A 20229-nucleotide genomic window follows, 5' to 3' on the forward strand; every position below is an offset into this window, starting at 1 on the left:
TAGGCAGGACACTCTATGACATAAATCACAGCAAGGTCCTTTTTGATCCACCTCCTGGAGAAATGGAAATAAAAACAAAAATAAACAAATGGGACCTAATGAAACTTCAAAGCTTTTGCGCAGCAAAGGAAACCATAAACAAGACCAAAAGACAACCCTCAGAATGGGAGAAAATATTTGCAAATGAAGCAACTGACAAAGGATTAATCTCCAAAATTTATAAGCAGCTCATGCAGCTTAATAACAAAAAAACAAACAACCCAATCCAAAAATGGGCAGAAGACCTAAATAGACATTTCTCCAAAGAAGATATACAGACTGCCCACAAACACATGAAAGAGTGCTCAACATCACTAATCATTAGAGAAATGCAAATCAAAACTACAATGAGATATCATCTTACACCAGTCAGAATGGCCATCATCAAAAAATCTAGAAACAATAAATGCTGGAGAGGGTGTGGAGAAAATTGAACCCTCTTACACTGTTGGTGGGAATGTAAATTGATACAGCCACTGTGGAGAACAGTATGGAGGTTCCTTAAAAAACTACAAATAGAACTACCATATGACCCAGCAATCCCACTACTGGGCATATACCCTGAGAAAACCATAATTCAAAAAGAGTCATGTACCAAAATGTTCATTGCAGCTCTATTTACAATAGCCCAGAGATGGAAACAACCTAAGTGTCCATCATCGGATGAATGGATAAAGAAGATGTGGCACATATATACAATGGAATATTACTCAGCCATAAAAAGAAACGAAATTGAGCTATTTGTAATGAGGTGGATAGACCTAGAGTCTGTCATACAGAGTGAAGTAAGTCAGAAAGAGAGAGACAAATACCGTATGCTAACACATATATATGGAATTTAAGGGAAAAAATGTCATGAAAAACCTAGGGGTGAAACAGGAATAAAGACACAGACTTACTGGAGAATGGACTTGAAGCTATGGGGAGGGGGAAGGGAAAACTGTGACAAAGCGAGAGAGAGGCATGGACATATATACACTACCAAACATAAGGTAGATAGCCAGTGGGAAGCAGCCGCATAGCACAGGGAGATCAGCTCGGTGCTTTGTGACCACCTGGAGGGGTGGGATAGGGAGGGTGGGAGGGAGGGAGACGCAAGCGGGAAGAGATATGGGAACATATGTATATATATATAACTGATTCATTTTGTTGTGAAGCTGAAACTAACATACCATTGTAAAGCAATTATACTCCAAAAAAAAATTAAAAAAATAAATAAATAAACTCAAAATGGATTAAAGACCTAAATGCAAGACCAGACACTGTAAAACTCTTAGAGGAATACTTAGGAATAACGCTCTTTGACAGAAACGACAGCAAGATCTTTTTTGACCCACCTCCTAGAGTAATGGAAATAAAAACAAAATAAACAAATGGGACCTAATTAAACTTAAAGCTTTTGCATAGCAAAGGAAATCATAAACAAGATGAAAAGACAACCCTCAGAATGGAAGAAAATATTTTCAAATGAAGCAGCTGACAAGGGATTAATCTACAAAATATACAAACAGCTCATGCAGCTCAATATCAAAAAAACAAACAACCCAAGCAAAAAGTGGGCAGAAAACCTAAATAGACATTTTCCCAAAGAAGACATGCAGATGGCCAAGAGGCACATGAAAAGATGCTCAACATCACTATTAGAGAAATGCAGATCAAAGCTACAATGAGGTATCACCTCGTGCCAGTCAGAATGGCCATCATCAAAAAATCTACAAACAATATAAATGCTGGAGTGGGTATGGAGAAAAGGGAACTCTCTTGTACTATTGGTGGGAATATAGATTGATACAGCCACTATGGAGAACAGTATGGAGGTTCCTTAAAAAACTAAAAATAGAGCTACCATATGACCCAGAATGTACCCTGAGAAAACCATAATTCAAAAAGATACATGCACCACAATATTCATTGCAGCACGATTTACAAAAGCCAGGTCATGGAAACAACCTAAATGTCCATCAACAGATGAATGGATAAAGAAGATATGTGGTACACATATACAATGGAATATTACTCAGCCATAAAAAGGAATGAAATTGGGTCATTTGTAGAGATGTGGATGGACCTAGAGTCTGTCATACAGAGTGAAGTAAGTCAGAAGAGAAAAACAAATATCGTATATTAACGCATATATGTGGAATCTAGAAAAATGGTGCAGATGGACCTATTTGCAGGGCAGAAATAGAGACACAGATATAGAGAACGGACATGTGGACATAGGAGAATGGGGAGAGGGGCTGGGATGAATTGGTAAGTGGGGTTGACATATATACACTACCATGTGTAAAATAGATAGCTAGTGGGAACCTGCTGTATAGCACAGGAAGCTCAGCTCCATGCTCTTTGGTGACCTAGATGGGTGGGATGGGGGGTTGGGAAGGAGGTCCAAGAGGGAGGAGATATATATATATACATATAGCTGACTCACTTTGTTGTACATCAGAAACTAACACAGTATTGTAAAGCAACTCTACCCCAATTAAAAAACAAAAACAAAAACATCATGATTCCCCAAATCTTCCTAGTCTTAGTTTGCTGGCATATAATATGTCCCTATCTGGATTTTTGTCTTTCTGCACCAGGAGCCCTGTGGGAAACAGTCCTTTCAAAGGAAGCCAGATCTAGATCTGGATGCTACAGAACCTGGAGATCAAGAGATGTTACCAGAGGTCCTGCAGATTAAGCCTTCAGTTTCACTGACTCTAGAAACATAGCTTTTTGAGCTGAAAAGTACAATCACAAGTACTGAATCTAGTTTCCTTTTCTTAATGAGGAGACAGAGACTTTCCTAAGAGCAGAGCTTGTTTAGGACAGCGATGCAGTTCAGGTGACTCCTTCACTAATGCTCTTTCCACTACTTAAAAACTGAAGCATAGTTGCTTAGAAGGTGTCAATTATCTCAGTCTCAAGAAGTGTGACTTTTGGGAATTCCTTGGTGGTCCAGTGTTTAGGACTCAACACTTTCACTGCTGAGGTCCCGGGTTCAATCCCTGGCTGGGAAACTAAGATCCCACAAGCCATGTGATGTGGCCAAAAAAAAAAAAAAGGTGTGACTTTCAACTGTTAGGGCTAAAGATTTTCCAAACCATAAATCATATCATCAGCAACCTTTTAACCTATGAATCCTACACTTCATATTTTCCCCCATTTTGTCCACTCATTCAACAATCTGAAAGGTGGTAACCTACTAAGGGCAAGCACTCTCCATTTTTATAGATCCTTGACATTCTATTTCAACTTCCAAAAAATGAGGTTAGAGAACTGTCTTAAGTGTAAGGTTTTAAGAAATTCTTCATATTAAAGTTTGAAAGGAAACTTAGGTTTCCATGCCCTTATGATTTAAATTATAAATTAGCTTCGGAAAAATTGTTTTCTTTCTGTATCTTATTCTTTCATCACTCTGTCCCCCTCTTTTTCTAATGTACACTGAATTTCATTTGGATTTTGATTGTTTTTCACTGAATTATAAATTCTGTATGTTGAAAAATATTGACTAAGAAAATAGGTATAATATTATAAATGTTATTGACTTATAACTACTTCTTTCCTTTCTTTTTTTCTTTTGCCTATGCAGACACAATCATTATATTGCATATCAGGAAAATACATTACCAGTGTTTTCAGTATTACTGTTTTATAAACCTAAATGTCCTAATATCTGTAAGTAATCATTATCACAAAAAGTAAGGATATACTGGAACTCTTTGCTTCACCATCCCCCTTCAACCTGAAATTAAGGTCGATGAATTGAATTTATCAACAAAGCCATCATGAATATTTAGAGGGAAGATAGAAGTAAAACCATTTCACAGTCCATTTACTAGTGTACATTTCAACCCTTGCTAAAATTTTGAGACAGTTTCTTTTAAAATAACTTTTTAAATAAGTAAATTCAATGTGCTTCTCTTTAGGAGTTGTTTAGCAGTGTTATAATAATGTGATTCCCTGCACAGCCCAAGCAGTCTTTGTTCAATAGTATTGTTCAGGGATATCTCAGTGTCTTCATATTGACTGTCTACTCCTTGTTTGCCTAGTTTAATAAAAGGTGCACATTGCCTGCTTTGATTCAGAAACTGTCAACACAATTGGAAAACTCATCAGATTCAGCAAGAGCAGAACAGTCTGCTACATGTCCCAACTGAGCCTTGTGTAGATTCTAGGCTGCTAAAAATTGCAGTGTCATTGACAAGGAACCAGTATGATCTATTTAGAATAACCAGCCAGGTTTTAGATGGTAATTTCTGACAGAATCTAATTTCTTCTACCTCTGCATAGAAGTTATCACTGCAGTCATTTTCATATTTTTTCACTTTGTTTTAATTTTCTTCTTACATTTTAAAAGAAAGGTATAACCTTGTATAACTCTTCTCCAAAGGATGACAGCCTACAGCTATCATAAAACCATACTGCTAACAAAATTCTCTCTAGTTAATTATCACCCCTTCATATCCTAAAACAATAAACCTCATTTAGTCTTTTAGACAAAACACCCCATATGCTCCTGGCTCCCTGTCAGTCCTTGACTAGGGAATCAGAAATACCTATAAAACAAAACTTCCCACAAAAGACATGTTAATGAAGATAAAGGTTAATATAAAGCTTTCATAGGTCACATATATGACAATTGGAGCTCACTCTTTGACTTGACAAGGCATTGTTTTAGATGCTGGGAACATATGGAAAAAAGAAACAGTTCCTGCTCTTGAACTCGGCTTGCCCAGCTGAGAGACTGCAAGTGTTTTGTAGTGGCCAAAGCAAAGGGGAAACAGGATGCAGCCAGAGGTGAGGACTGAGAGCCAGGGTCATGGTGAGCCACTGCAGAATTTCAGGAACGTGATCACAGTTTCACATCAGCAGGATTGCTTTGGGTGCACTACGGGAGATGATTGAGGGAGGAAAAGGAGAAACAAAAAGACTAGTTAGGCGGTTGTTGCAGTGATCAAAATGAAAAATAAATCATTTGAAGAGAGGATTAAAACTGGAGCAGATTTAAAATATATGAAGGTGGTGGAATCAACGTGTCTTAAGTTAATTTTGAGCACCCGGAAAGGCAAAGGCCCAGATGACTCCCTGATCTCTGACGTAAATCACTGGAAGAAGAATGGTACCCTTTTCAGAGGACAGAAATGCCAAAGCAGGGGCTTTCCTGGTGGCACAGTGGTTAAGAATCCACCTGCCAATGCAGGGGACACGGGTTTGAGCCCTGGTCCGGGAAGATCCCACATGCTGTGGAGCAACTAAGCCCGTGCACCACAACTACTGAGCCTGTGCTCTAGAGCCCAAGAGCCACAACTGCTGAGCCCACGTGCCACAACTACTGAAGCTCTCACACCGCAACTACTGAAGCCAGCATGCATACAGCCCGTGCTCCGCAACAAGAGAAGCCACTGCAATGAGAAGCCCGCGTACCACAACGAAGTGTAGGCCCTGCTTGCTGCAGCTACAGAAAGCCCGCACGCAGCAACGAAGACCCAACACAGCCAAAAATAAAGTTAATTGATTAATTAATTAATTTAATTAATGCCAAAGCAGGAACAGGGTTAGTTTTGAACAAAAACAATCATGGCACCTATATGACAACTTTATGAAGTGTTATGTCCCATAGACAATAGATGGAGAAATCTGGAGAGAAAGCTGAGCTGGAGCTTCAAGCATAAAAGTCATGAGCAAGTAGGTGAGAGGGAAAGCATGGAGTGTGTAAATGTGTAAGAGAGGCTCAAGAGCTAATTCTGGGAGAGTGAGTCAGGTATGTGGCTCAAGACTCAGGACAGATTTTTCTCTACCACTATCATGATTCAGAGGCTACCACGGTGATAATTAGTCCATTCTGCAGGGCATTATTAGCTATGTGATACTGACCCAACCTGTTCATTAGTTTGAGCTTCAGTTTTCTTACCTACAAAATGTGTAGAACCACACTCACATAGGTATCTTGAGATCTAAATAAGGTACGCTGTGTTAAAATACCTAGCCCGGAAATTGACATATAATAAGCTCTCAAAAGTTTTATATGTTACTTGAATCCGAAGCCAGAAAGATCACAGAAAATTTAACTCATGGTCACTCCAGCCCCAAAATTGCTTCTCCTCCTTTGTCTTCTATCTTTACTAGTTGACCAAGCCAAAAACCTAGAAGTCATTCTCCTCTTCTCCCTCTACTTCCATACCCAATTTCACCCTAATCCCGCATTCCTGTCGGATCAGTCTATTTCTTGTACCCCACGTCCACTGCTTTCACTAAGACCATCTGACCTCTCTCCTGGATCACTGCAAGCCTCCTTCAGGCCTCCCATGCCCTCCGATGCATTCTTCACATTGCAGCCAGAGTGAACTTCCAAAAGATAAATCTAATGTCATTTACTTGCTAAAACCCTTTGCATAAAGTCTGTATTTATAGCATGTAAAATCATTCATGATCTCAAGAAATATAGTTTTTACTTAACCTTTGAGCCTCAAATCTCACCATTCCTCTCTTTGAAGACTCTATTCTAGCTGCAGAAATCTACTTTCATTCCCTGATCAGGTCATATCTCCTCTCTTGGACCCATCTAGTCTAGTCGACCCTGCTACTCTCTACATTCAATTCACCTCCTCTGAGAGGCCTCCCCAAGGCTGGGTTAGGTACTCCTCTGAAAAGCTTCCATAACTCCCTGTTCTACATGGCACTTACCATATTCAGACTCCTTCGTCACCTTTGCTAGGTTATACATTTCCTAAAGACAGAAACATTTCTTACTCATTATGTTATCCCTTATACACGGTATGCTCAATAGTATATTTTAAGTGATTAATATAGATGTTTGGATAAATAAGTTAAAAATCCATTAGAAAGATGTTGTATCTTTTAACCATCTTCGTGAATCATATTGCTTAAATCTCTTCTCTAGCTACCTTCAAAACCAGAATTTTTACGTGTGTGATCTTCAACAAATTAAACCTCTCTGTGTTTAAATTCCTTGTCTGTAAAATGAGGATAACAATAGTACCTACCTCATAGTATTACTGTAAGGATTAAAAGAGTTGAGGCATGTAAATCATTTAGAAATGGCACCTGGAAGTTTCCAAGAGCTTTCAGTAATTGTTAGCTGTTAATATTATTGTCACTGTTGTTACTGTTGTTATTAATATTTTCCTATAAGGTGGGAACTTCAGGTTTGACATCTGTCATGAACCAGGGCTCAGAACATATTTCACAAAGTCACAAGTTAAAGAACAGAGGAAGCTTTAAAGCCAGAGGTCAGCAAGAAGCAATGTCATGAGTCCCTGAACCTCCCACTCTCCCCACAGAAAGGCGTTCTGGGACCAGACACGTTGCTGAACACATTATGGATAAAGGTTCCAGGTGAAGGACCATACTTTCTTGTCACTCTGTCTCCTTACAGGCCAATCATGAGAGCAACTTTGTCAAAAGAGAGTAAACAGCCTGCTTGACACCAAGCAGGCTGGATGTGAGTGTCAGCTGTTTACAGGAGTTGTCTGGAAAAGTCAGCTCCCCAGCAGCTAAGGACGTTTGGGTCAATGGGAAATAGTAAACCTTCTGGACAGGAGTAAGAAACCACCAGTCTTTACAGGAAGCTGACGTTGGGTCCAGTGCCCTCTGTCTTAGACAAGAGCAAGGCCCAATCTCACCTGGCTGTTGTCTAGCCAAAGCAGGGAGAAATTATATCATTTTGAACAATACTACTTGATGCCCCAGTTTTTTATTAATATTTCCTTCTGAGGTACTTCAAATGCTGTCATGCTTCTGCTTTGAATCCATCTTGGGTAGCTTGAGACTCCAGGTTTTCTAAGAGTCTACTCTCTATCAAGACAAATCCCAAAATTTCTTCTAATAGCTTTTATTTTTGTCAATAACATTTATTAATGTATCAGGCACCATACTAAGGGATGAGAATACAAAATATAGGGACATAATTCCTTCTTTTATGTATGTTTAGCCTGAGAGGAAGCAGATCAAATATTATAATACAATGTAACAGATGCAATAATAGAAATGTGTGCAGGACTCAGATGCACTCAGAAATTACTCTGTTCAGCCAGAGATTACATTTTGCAAACTATGAAGTAAATATGTGTTTGATTTACCCAGAATATAAAGCTTAGGATCCAAGTAAAAACATTGAAGCCCAATTAGCAGATGTATAACAATAGATAAAATGGTAATTATCACTCCTAAAATTACATCAGTTGATATAAAATTGGAGAGGAAGATGTTATCATGAGAACTGAAAAGCATTCCTGGGGAATGGCCAGAGGAAAAGTTTGGAAGCTAAAAGAAACAAAGTTCAAATTTCAGCTCTGCCACCTATGCTGTGTGCATTTAGGCAAGTTTCCTAACATCTCTGAGTCTAAATTTTCTCATTTAAAAATAGGTATAATAATAACTACCATATTGAGTTATTTTAAGCAGTAAATGAAGAAAACTATGCAAAGCATCTAGCACATGATGCTCAATAAAGGCAGCTAATTTTTTTCTCAGACTATAACTTCACTTGTCATCCATTTTATTCTATGCACTTACAATTAGGTAACTGTGAAATCGACTAGGGAGCTCTCCTGGGGTGAGATTTTAAAATCTTTCTATAATGGAGTTCTATCCTATTTTTCTTAGTTACTTTTCAAAACTATCCACAGTAGTTTTGATGCATTATAAGCATTTTTAATGCACATCCTATTTTACTAAAATGTGTTGCAAAATGTCTTAAAATTCAAGCCTAATTGGTAGCAAAAGTAGTCAGAAAACAGATAAGAAAAAATCCTATTCAATAACGGAATATAAAATGAACAGAAAAAAAGCTAGTATCCTGACAGGTTAAAGTGTTTTGGTCACAAAGACACAGATGGGATTATGAGACATTCCCTATTACGAAAAAAGCTAAAGCTTAGCAGTTAAGAGGTTCCTGAAGGCATATTTTTCCTTCTTTTTACAGACTGCCTCTAGCATAAATTATAGATATTTTAGAGTCATGTCAAATAGTGTCAATTAAAAAAGAAATTAAAAGGAGATGTGGTTTTTTTATTATTATAGAAAATGAAATTGTGTAGATGGTGGTACAATAAAGAGAGCACTGATAACAATATTTACACTTACATTTTTGTATTTCTGTTGTTGGCACAGGGAAGAGGTAAGCTTGAATTGTGCCTGTCTTTAAATATTCGTCTGTCCCTCAATTTTCCCACATCAAAAATGGGGGAAATATCAACAGAAAAGCTTGGGTCCGAGCCCACCAGACACCTCCATTTTGAGGGGCAGGGGGAAGATGCCTACACAGGACCATAAGATGCACCTTTTAAAAGACTTCCATTTTTCCTCACAAGGTGGCATTTTAGAGAGGGGGGGCTGTGGATTTCAGAGAGCCTGCCCTGCTTTAGGCAAATCCTGAGCAACAATCCTTTAAAAACCCTCCCAGAGAACCACCTAGTCTATAAAAATGTGGTTCCAGTTCAGTGCCTTCTCTATGCAAAGTTTTTCTTTTTAACTGTTTTGTTAAATTTTAACAATTGGGGAATTTTGAAAACTTCTTTACACACTTCCTTGCCTTCTTAAAATAAAAGCAGACAAATGTTAAAAAAAAAAAAAAAAGAAGGGGGTAAATAAACCCTTTCCTTTGTCTTTCTCCCAGAGACAATGTAAGAATAGTCACGTGAATACCTTTGAACACTTTATTAAAAAATAAGCTACATAAATTCCAGGTCAACTTTATTACATTGTTAGGAAATTCCCAGTGGGTAGTATATTAAACAGAGAAATAGAGAAATATCTTACCTTATCTTATATGTGATTTCCTAAGTACAATAAAAATAATAATAATACAGTTATGGCTTATCTTATACAGCCAAAGTTAACTTTGGCTTCTTATCCTGTCCCTAAAGCTACACTGTCCTGTAGAGTAGCCACTTGCCACATGTGGCTATTTAAAATTTAATGTCAATTAATTAAACTAAAACTAAAAATTCAGTTCCTCAGTCTTACTAGCCACATTTCAAATGCTCAATAGCCACCTGTGACTACTTGCCACCATGTTGGACAGAGAGAACATTTCCGTCATCATGGAAAGTTCTATTGGAGAGTACTGGCCCAGAGGATACTCAGGCTGAATGTCCTGTTGCTCTGTGGCCTTAAGCTGGGCACTGATAGCATTTCAAAGATTAAATGACCTTAGAAGTTCTGAAAGGACTTCATAATCACATCAGTGTCAGACTAAGGGAAAGACAGAAGTAAGTGAAGAAGAATTAAACAGGCAGAGACTTCCCTGGTGGCACAGTGGTTAAGACTCTGTACTCCCGATGCAGGGGGCCTGGGTTCAATCCCTGGTCAGGGAACTAGATCCCACGTGCATGTCACAACTAAGAGTTCGCATACCACAACTAAGGAGCCCACGTGCCACAACTAAGGAGCCTGCCTGCTGCAACTAAGACCCGGTGCAACCAAATAAATGAAATAAAGAATTAACTAGACAGTAAAGAAGAAAGAAGGAAGGATGGCTACAAAAAGGATACTCACTGACATTATTATAAAGGGATAAAAAATGAATCAGGAATTCAGTGCTTCTGCAGAAGTACAGTTTTACTTAAAACATTTGTCACATGTGATTTGTATTAAATGCATCAATCTTAGACTAAATTTCTGATGTCCTAATTGGGTTTTGAGGCATTCCAGCTAAATCACACAAAAACTATTTCTGGACAATTGGGATGAAATTTAACCACCCATATGTATACCACAAATTTTAAAAACATATTTTTCCTCTCAAGGGGGGTCAGCAGATGCTACGAAGATACTTGCAATTCTTGTTCACAACTTTCGTATTTATCCTCGTCTGGACTACATGTACTCACAAGTAGTTTTCATGCTTACCAATGTTTTGGCTTCCACTTCCTCTATAAAAGGAATTATAACTTAGCATATGTATTACTTGTACCCAAAAGTAAGAGAATAACCTGTGTATGTTTGCATTTAGGTCATTCTGTCCATTGAAGAAGGTTACAGACTTCCGGCTCCCATGGGCTGTCCAGCATCTCTACACCAGCTGATGCTCCATTGCTGGCAGAAGGAGAGAAATCACAGACCAAAATTTACTGACATTGTCAGCTTCCTTGACAAGCTGATCCGCAATCCCAGTGCCCTTCACACCCTGGTAGAGGACATCCTTGTGTAAGATGCATAATGTTGATTTTTCCCCTTGACAATCATAATTTCTTTCAGGCTGTAGACAAGACTAACAGGTAAAGAGGAGGAAGTTTGCCTTGATAACTGTCTAGTTGTCTACCTTTTAGAATATTCTGTATAAACCATATTTTATTTATCAGCTGAAAAAGCAGTTTATTAACATTTAAAAAAATGATTTTTTTCCACAAGAAAACAAGTTCCCCTTTCCTTTTGTCCATATCTAATCTTTCTGAATCACTTTTTAAATATTTTTTCCTGTGTGGGTCTATGGTATTTCTAATTCCTTTCTTGACTTACTGATTTTCTTCTTACCTTTATAAGAAGAAAATCTTATGTGTGTGCGTGTGTGTGTGTGTGTGCGTGTGTGTGCAACCCCTTTAATTTTCTTGTCCATTCTATATTCTATTCCTCTCTTTGAAATGGCAAGCAAGACAGGGGCAATTTGTGAATCAGCCAGGAGCAAGGATGTCTCCTGCTGATATGATCACACCCAGCTGTTGTTACCTTCCATTGCTAAAACCAGAGAAAGACGGATGACAAGACAAGAAAATGAAAGCACTCATCCACCATTTTATAAAAGTCAGTAGCGTTGAGAGATCTACCCACTTCTCTCTGAAAAGCAATTATAAGAGGGAAAGTAGAAGAAAAAAAAAAAACACTGCCATCTATGTCTGAACATATAACATTTAAAATATTGTTAAGTTGAAAATAGATTTCTTTAGGCCAAATTGGACTTACAAATAACCAAAGCGTTTTCAAAGCTTACTTTCCTGACTCAGGGGATGGCCAATAGGATATACAAATGTTCAACTTTAGGTCACAAGTTCAAGTCAGTGCAGGTTTTAGTGACAATAAAGCCAAAGGCTCTTCAAGAACTACTTGAAACAGACCTCAGTTCATAGCAGAGAATAGAAGAGTTCACCTCTAAATCACTAATTGGCAGCCTCAGTAAAGTGAAGCCAAGCATGAAATAGCTAGAGATTAAACTATTATTCTAGCCCGTCTTCCCTAAAGCAGTCCAGCACAGGAGGCTGTAATGGTGAGAGTGGGCATGGGGGCCATTTTGAATTTTATCGTAAAAGCAATGGGCAGCCATTGAAGGATTTTAAGCAAGAGAAGGGCATGATCACATTTGCATTTCTGAAAGATCACTCTAGGGCTGATTTAAACTAAAAGTGTAAAGCAAGGAGCAAGATGGGAAACAGAGAGAGTTATATGTTTTCAGCAATCCAAGCTAGGAAAGGTCAGGGCCTGACTTATGAAATGAGAATAAGTTTGGAGTCAGGAGATAAGAAAATGGATTTATTACTAGATAAGGAAAACGAATGTGTCTTGGTCATTGAGTGAACAAGGAAGGAGGAGAAAAGAATCAAGATATTTGTCAGGTTTCTTTCTTAGACAAGTTGGTTGATGGTATTACCACTGAGAGAGAGGGAGAAGGACAAGTTTTTGGAATAGGAATGAGACCATTTCATGCATATTGAGTGGAAGATTCCTGTGGGACATCTAAGTGAATATATCCAGTAGGCACTTATATTTATATAGGTTGAACTCAGTTAAAAATATCTGGGCTAAAGATGTAGATTTGGAGATCATCAGCATATTGATTGTACCTGAAGCTTTAAGCATAGTTAAGATAACCCATGGAGAATATAAAGAATAAAAAGAAATAGGAAAAGAATGCAAACCTTTGGAACACCAAGGTTTAAGAAATGAATTGAAGATGTGTACCCAAAGGAGACTGAGAAAGGAGAGCCAGACAGATAATCAGGAAAACAGGGAAAGCACAGTATCCTAGAAGCCAAAAAAAGGAGACAGTTCCTAGGAGTTTAATGTCCAAGGCTTTATGAAGCTCCCTTAAGATAAAAATGAAGTGTGTCCATTGGATTTAGCAACTATGTGTTTCGGTTTCATGGGCGGCCTTTGCAAGAGCATTTTCACTAGCATCATGTAAGACAAACCCAGTGGGGGAGGAGTGAATGTGAGGTCAGAGAGAGGCGCTGTACAAAGTACCAAGTCCAGTACTGTTTTCTCAAAAAATCTGTATCTGAAAAGAAAGAGAAGTGGTTAGAGAAAATGTGTCTTGTGTTTTGTTTTTATATGTTTTATTGAAGAGATGAGCATGCTTTAATAATGAAGAGAAAGAACTACTAGAAAGGGATCATGGAGTGAGTCTGAAATCATTTAATCTGGACCTCTTGTGGTTTAGGGTCAACGGACTCCACAGCCAGTGCCCGTCAACAGAGCTCTCTGACTGTTCTATGGCTGTAGACGCAGGCAGGTAAGAGCCTTCTTTTTGAAGAAAAGCAGGTAAAACAATTTCTTCCCTGCTTTTTCAAGATAATGAATCTTCCTCGTATTTGGAAAATAATGATAAAGAATTTAAGATGAGAAAATATCAAAAAGTCCAAATGAACCAGAGGTAAAGTCAGTATGAGGGCTGGTGACTGAGGGCCAGAAGTTATGCTTTAACTGGGTGGGCAATAATCCAGTGGACAGGCCAGAGAAAGGCAGGCTCCGCGATGATGCTTCCACACGTGGGCCAGGAGTTGGGCTTTATATAAAGTTGGCAGTTTGATTCAATTCTAAAGTCTGATCTCTGGGACTTCCCTGGCGGTCCAGTGGTTAAAGACTTCGCCTTCCAATGCAGGGGGTGTGGGTTTTATCCCTGGTTGGGGAGCTAAGATCCCACATGCCTCGTGGCCAAAAAACCAAAACATAAAACAGAAGCAATATTGTAACAAATTCAGTAAAGACCTTAAAAATGGTCCACATTAAAAAAAAAAACTTAAAAAAAAAAAAGGTCTAATCTCTGGGGGACCAAATTGAAGTTTTTGTGACTGATTTGCTATCCTTGTTTCTGACAAAGATATATGTGCTACCCTTAATATACTTTTGTTTGGGAAACAAAAAGAACCAGAGTTCTAAGGGTATCGTGCCTGAACCTTTATCAGTATTCTTGTTTTCAAAGCAGCCTGAGTGGGTTTCCCTTGTCCACCCCCTCACCCCCAATGCCACCCACCTACCCTGATCCCAGAGCACTGAGACCGTTTAGGGAGAAGAGATGTGGTAGATTGAAGGATGGCAATGTTAGCTACAGAATGCCTGGTTTGTTTTATGCTTACAAAACTGTGACATTGCCACTCCAGCCCCCAAATTCCAAAGCCCAGTCACTTGTCCCAGAGTGATGTTGGACTAAGGAAACATGATGGGGTATAGAATTGCAGTCTTTCCTCCCATGTATCTCTCAAGCAGGTAAAGGAGTCTAAGAGTATAATTCACAGCAGTTCTTATTAAACTCTCCTGTACGCTCCTTTTCTCTAATATCCCCAAACTCCCAAAGTTCTCTCACACTCCTATACTGACATAACTCTCTCACCCACTAGGTCCCTATGGTTTTTATTCCACTCTAATTGCTTTTTTTCTCAAGAATTCACCTGAGACGGTTTTATCCATTCTCTTGACAGAGTAGTAAGAGGGGAAGAAATTAAGGTGACAAAGAGGGGAGAGGAAAGCTGAGAAACCCACAGCTTCATCATTTTATACCAGCATATTGGAAATTTCATAGACCTTATATCTGTAATTTTTCTTTCAAAGGACAGAATACCCAGTAGAAAAAAAAACTGTTGGTCAGAGAAGGCTTTTATTATTTAGAACAACCACTCCAAATAATGCTGACATTCTTGTGCCTGACACACTCCCATGGGAGTATTCAGAGCTCTGTGAAGTCCCCAACCTTCTTGCTTTCTCTGCTACTCAAGAAAGCATATGGATATATAAGTGAATGTAATGATATAAGTACAAGCTTAAATCCAATTGATTGTAAAAAAAATAATTTGAGAAAGTACCTTAGTAATATAGGCAGTCATCCTTTCATGCATGAATTTCAAACTACCTTCATTTTCATTTACAGTACAATGATGCCTTATAACCCCCTTTCAAAGAAATATCTGTAGCTGTCACAGCCCCTGGAAAAAGGGCCCAGCTTGAGACCAAGGCTACATGGAGAACGATATCAGGAGCGTTGCCTGGCCACACCCTTTGAAACACCTCTTCTCCCTTTCCCTGACCCTCAGGACCAACCCAGAGGCAAGCATATTGCCATGGAATCCAGAGTCACATCTGGGGCCCGGTAGTTTAATAGCACGAAGTAGATTGATGACTATATGGCTGTCCCTTCACCCAGGCCTACCTTCCCCACCCTACCTACATCGTCCTATACACTCATCCTCCAACCTCTTAACACCCACCCCTGTTTCTTCCATACACCGTAGCCTACTGAGTGCACTAGGCTGAAATCAGCTGGACAGTGCCTTTTGTTTGGACAGCGCTGCAGTGTAATAGGAGAATAATTCTTTCTCCCAATCCTGCTCCAGATGCCCAGCATGTCACTGATAAGAATTTTATAGATTATGGGCTCCTCGACAACATCAGCTAAAAGGTAGCGTTCAGAAACAGGCAACAATTGACCAGATGGACCAGTCCATGACAGAAATCATATTCCACCCAGGCCAAGGCACATAGGAATATTCTCACTACCTGCTAGGCCATAATTAAGGATCTTATAATATTTTAGCTCTTAGGAACTGGAACCACCACTTTCCTTAGTATGTATAAATCAACTGTTGAACTTTTCAAGCACTTGGCGTCTGGTAATATGTGAAACATGAAGGTAAGGAAAAGCTCAAACCAGTATCATCTGCTTTGGAGAACTGCAAGTAAACATTATAAGACTAAATGGTACTACCTCCCTCCATCCAATTAATAAAGCACCTGCAATGCTGTCTCCTGAGGGCAATAACTTTCAACAGTTTGTTAGAAATGTTTCTATTCATTTTGAAAACATGTTGCTAAGTGCTGCCTAGGCTGTCTGTAATCATCACTTACTAAATAGGTTATCTCTATAAACGAAGTCATGGACAACTTGTTCTGTTTAATTTTTGTAACTAACAGTTTTAATGGGTTTTTTCCTGACAGAGAAATAACTGGCTGGCCAAAACTAGTGTTGTAATCGAGTGATAAGCAAAGCTTTGCGGAAGGAAGACAGAATATTAAGTATTAAACAGGAAGTGTGAAACTTCTACCCGTTAGAAAATCTAAATTCTATTCACATGAACTGTTGCCACAATATACTACCACTAATGTTAATACCAGTACTAATATTGATACAAGTTCTATTAATCATTATCAACAATAACTATTACTGCTATTTGTTGAGAGCCTACTATGTGCCAGTTATTGTACTAGGCACTTTTATCTGTCATGTCATGTAATCCTCACTGTTATTATCTCCATCCCTCATGTAAGGAAACAGAGACTCAAAGAGGCTAAATTTCCCAGGGGTACACAGCAAGTAATTACTAGATCAGGAATTTGAATGAGGTCCACCAACTGCAAAGTCCTTGTTCTTTCCACTACACAGTATACAACCACTGCACTGTTTATGATTATAGGAAAAGAGGATAACGTTTTTACATCTCCAGATAGATTTTCTCTGGACTTATCAGACTTCATCAATGGAGTATATTAAAATTCCAAAAAGAATTTGTAGCAGAGCACAGCCTGTTATTTTATGTTCTGCTAAGCAAATACAAGGATGTAGAAAATGAGTATGCCCTCATTCATGGGAATAAGCAAACACATAATCTGTATATTCCCCCAACTTTCTCCTACAATGCTCGGTCACTTGAAGAACACTACTTGAAAAAAGAAAGTAGTAACTACAACAAAATAAAGAAATGAGGAAACTATGGCAGCAACATAGTTTCACATTTACGTCCTCAAGCATTTTTGTAGTTTGAATTTTTCCAGTGTTGGCAAATGTATGCTTTGCTTCTTTTCCTTGTTATGGCCGACATTACTAACCATCACAGCACTCCTTCTCACTGAGCCCACATGCTGCCTCTGTATCTTTTTAAGACCACATTTTGATAACTACTGGCAATGAATTGTAGTTGGCGTGTGATATGAAATCTATTTCTGTCCCTGTATTATTTACCCACATAAAATAGGCTTTCCTGACGTTCAGTGATCTGTTACTCTGACTATAGTGACCATGTGCTAAGAACTCTACTCAGAATGTAGGAAATACTTAAACAGTATTATTCCTACCCTGTATCTATCCTTCCTAATGTTTAAACACATCTATAATTTTTAAATTTGCTTTGAATATCACTCCTTCATACTTTTTACCAATTATCAGGCTTATTATGAGAATTAAATAATCATGTCAATAAAAAACCTGAAGACTTACTGAAAATAAGAGGCTGACAAAAAATAACTCACGCTCCCAATTTAGCACTGAGGAGCGTCAGATTGTTTGGAACAAAGAGATATTGCCGGGCTCCCCTGGTGGCGCAGTGGTTGAGAGTCCGCCTGATGATGCAGGGGACACGGGTTCGTGCCCCGGTCTGGGAAGATCCCACATGCGCGCTCGGCCCATGAGCCATGGCCGCTGAGCCTGCGCGTCCGGAGCCTGTGTTCCTCAATGGGAGAGGCCACAACAGTGAGAGGCCCGCGTACAGGAAAAAAAAAAAAGAGAGAGAGAGATATTGCCCACAAGCATGAAATAGTCACAAGATTTATGGCATGGTTCTATGCCCTTAGAATTTTAGAACATCTTGTGCAAAATTTCACTTTAAAATTTTAAAGGAATATCAAAATTGTTTCATTAACTTGTGTTCAATTTGACGATTAGGCCTAATTATAGGGAAGGCAATGTTTTATTTTTTAATCTGATTAGATAAATGCTTCCTTCAAAGGTTAGGTAGGTAGTTTGTGTAGTAAATAGTGTGAAGTATAGCCCCTTAGTCATGAGATGAGAAACTCATGTAAAAACAGTGATATTGAATAAGATAAATGTTGCTGTTGTGGTTCTAGGTCCCTTAACCCTGTGCTGCCTCACTCACCTGTAACTTCCTCTTCCTCCACTCTGAAACCTATCAAGATAGATAAGCAAACATTTTTGCAATGTGAGGAATAAACTAAATCAACAGCATATTCATTAATAGGCTGACCGTTACAGCAATAAGCTCTTATTCTTCCATTTAATGAGTTAAATGAAAGTAGATTATTCATCATGAATCAACCATTATGTCGTGGACCAAACTTTTCTGTAGAGAATATTCAAATCTAAATTATCACTTATTTAATGAATTCCTTTAATACTTTCAGCATTGTGGTAAGGCCTACAGAAAACAGAAAGATATATGAGATATGATTCCTGCCATCAGGGAGTTTTAACTTACTCTTTAAAAACAAAATTCTTCTGTCTTATGGATTTTTCCCAAGGAAGTAATTCAACTGAAGCATAAAGATACATGTTCTATGATTATATAATCATCTGTAATAAATTTAATAAGGTTGCTAGCAATTTAAGAGTCTGACTCAGGGAATTAACAAATTATTAAGCATCAACCTACAGAATACTATACACTCACTTGAATATTAGTTATGAAGACCACTGACATATAGAAAATATTCCTCAGTATGTGAAATAAAGGCAATACAGAATAGAATGGACCCTATCTGTACAGTTCTGCTAACCATATATAAATGTAAGAGCTAGGAAAAAGTTATGTTAGAGTGGTAAGGGGAGAAAAGCCTTTAAGCGTGTGATAGTTTCATATTAAAACAAGATCCATATGGTAATTCTATTTTTAGTTTTTTAAGGAACCTCCATACTGTTCTCCATAGTGGCTGTATCAATTTACATTCCCACCAACAGTACAGGAGTGTTCCCTTTTCTCCACACCCTCTCCAGCATTTATTGTTTCTAGATTTTTTGATGATGGCCATTCTGACCGGTGTGAGATGGTATCTCATTGTAGTTTTGATTTGCATTTCTCTAATGATTAATGATGTTGAGCATCCTTTCATGTGTTTGTTGGCAATCTGTATATCTTCTTTGGAGAAATGTCTATCTAGGTCTTCTGCCCATTTTTGGATTGGGTTGTTTGTTTTTTTGTTATTGAGCTGCATGAGCTGCTTGTAAATTTTGGAGATGAATCCTTTGTCAGTTGCTTCATTTGCAAATATTTTCTCCCATTCTGAGGGTTGTCTTTTGGTCTTGTTGATGGTTTCCTTTGCTGTGCAAAAGCTTTGAAGTTTCATTAGGTCCCATTTGTTTATTTTTGTTTTTATTTCCATTTCTCTAGGAGGTGGGTCAAAAAGGATCTTGCTGTGATTTATGTCATAGAGTGTTCTGCCTATGTTTTCCTCTAAGAGTTTGATAGTTTCTGGCCTTACATTTAGATCTTTAATCCATTTTGAGTTTATTTTTGTTTATGGTGTTAGGGAGTGACCTAATCTCATACTTTTACATGTACCTGTCCAGTTTTCCCAGCACCACTTATTGAAGAGGCTGTCCTTTCCTCCACTGTATATTCTTGCCTCCTTTGAGAATGGACTTGAGGATATGGGGAGGGGAAGAGTAAGCTGTGACAAAGTGAGAGAGTGGCATGGACATATATACACTACCAAACGTAAAATAGATAGCTAGTGGGAAGCAGCCGCATAGCACAGGGAGATTAGCTTGGTGCTTTGTGACTACCTAGAGGGGTTGGATAGGGAGGGTGGGAGGGAGGGAGACACAAGAGGGAAGAGATATGGGAACATATGTATATGTATAATTGATTCACTTTGTTATAAAGCAGAAACTAACACACCACTGTAAAGCAATTATACTCCAATAAAGATGTTTAAAAAAAAGATCCAAAAATAAATAAATAAATAAATAAAAATTAAAAAAATAAAATAAAACAAGATCCTACCTAAGAATAGTGTTTCTCAAAGTATAACTTTTCTTGAATCATTTTTAATAGGTCTCTTACTTTTATATTTACATGATGATTATAAAATATGGAAATCTTTTGAGGATAAAAACCTTCCTGCTTTTTAATGGCAGTTTTAATACCTACTGGTAACCTAAGAACTTTCTAAATTAAAATACTAATACTATTATGAACTCAAAGCGCTCATCAGAATCAAGACTTCTTGGCTCTATCAGTGCTATTCATT

The 20229-nt window shown here is 38.2% G+C and overlaps 1 protein-coding gene across 2 annotated transcripts in view; it reads left to right on the forward strand.

The window, feature by feature from the left end:
• Positions 1-20229, forward strand: part of EPHA6 (EPH receptor A6) — an 867569-nt gene that overhangs the window by 839069 nt on the left and 8271 nt on the right. Inside the window, exons 17-18 of one of the 2 annotated variants that reach the window (XM_060010502.1) lie at positions 11003-11196; positions 13421-13492. In XM_060010502.1, the coding sequence (XP_059866485.1) occupies positions 11003-11196; positions 13421-13492 (266 nt within the window). The remainder of the gene's footprint in view (positions 1-11002; positions 11197-13420; positions 13493-20229) is intronic. The other variant, XM_060010503.1, reaches the window with a different exon arrangement.

This window comes from Delphinus delphis, chromosome 4 (genome assembly GCF_949987515.2).
Source record: "Delphinus delphis chromosome 4, mDelDel1.2, whole genome shotgun sequence".
Classification (NCBI taxonomy): Eukaryota; Metazoa; Chordata; class Mammalia; order Artiodactyla; family Delphinidae; genus Delphinus; species Delphinus delphis.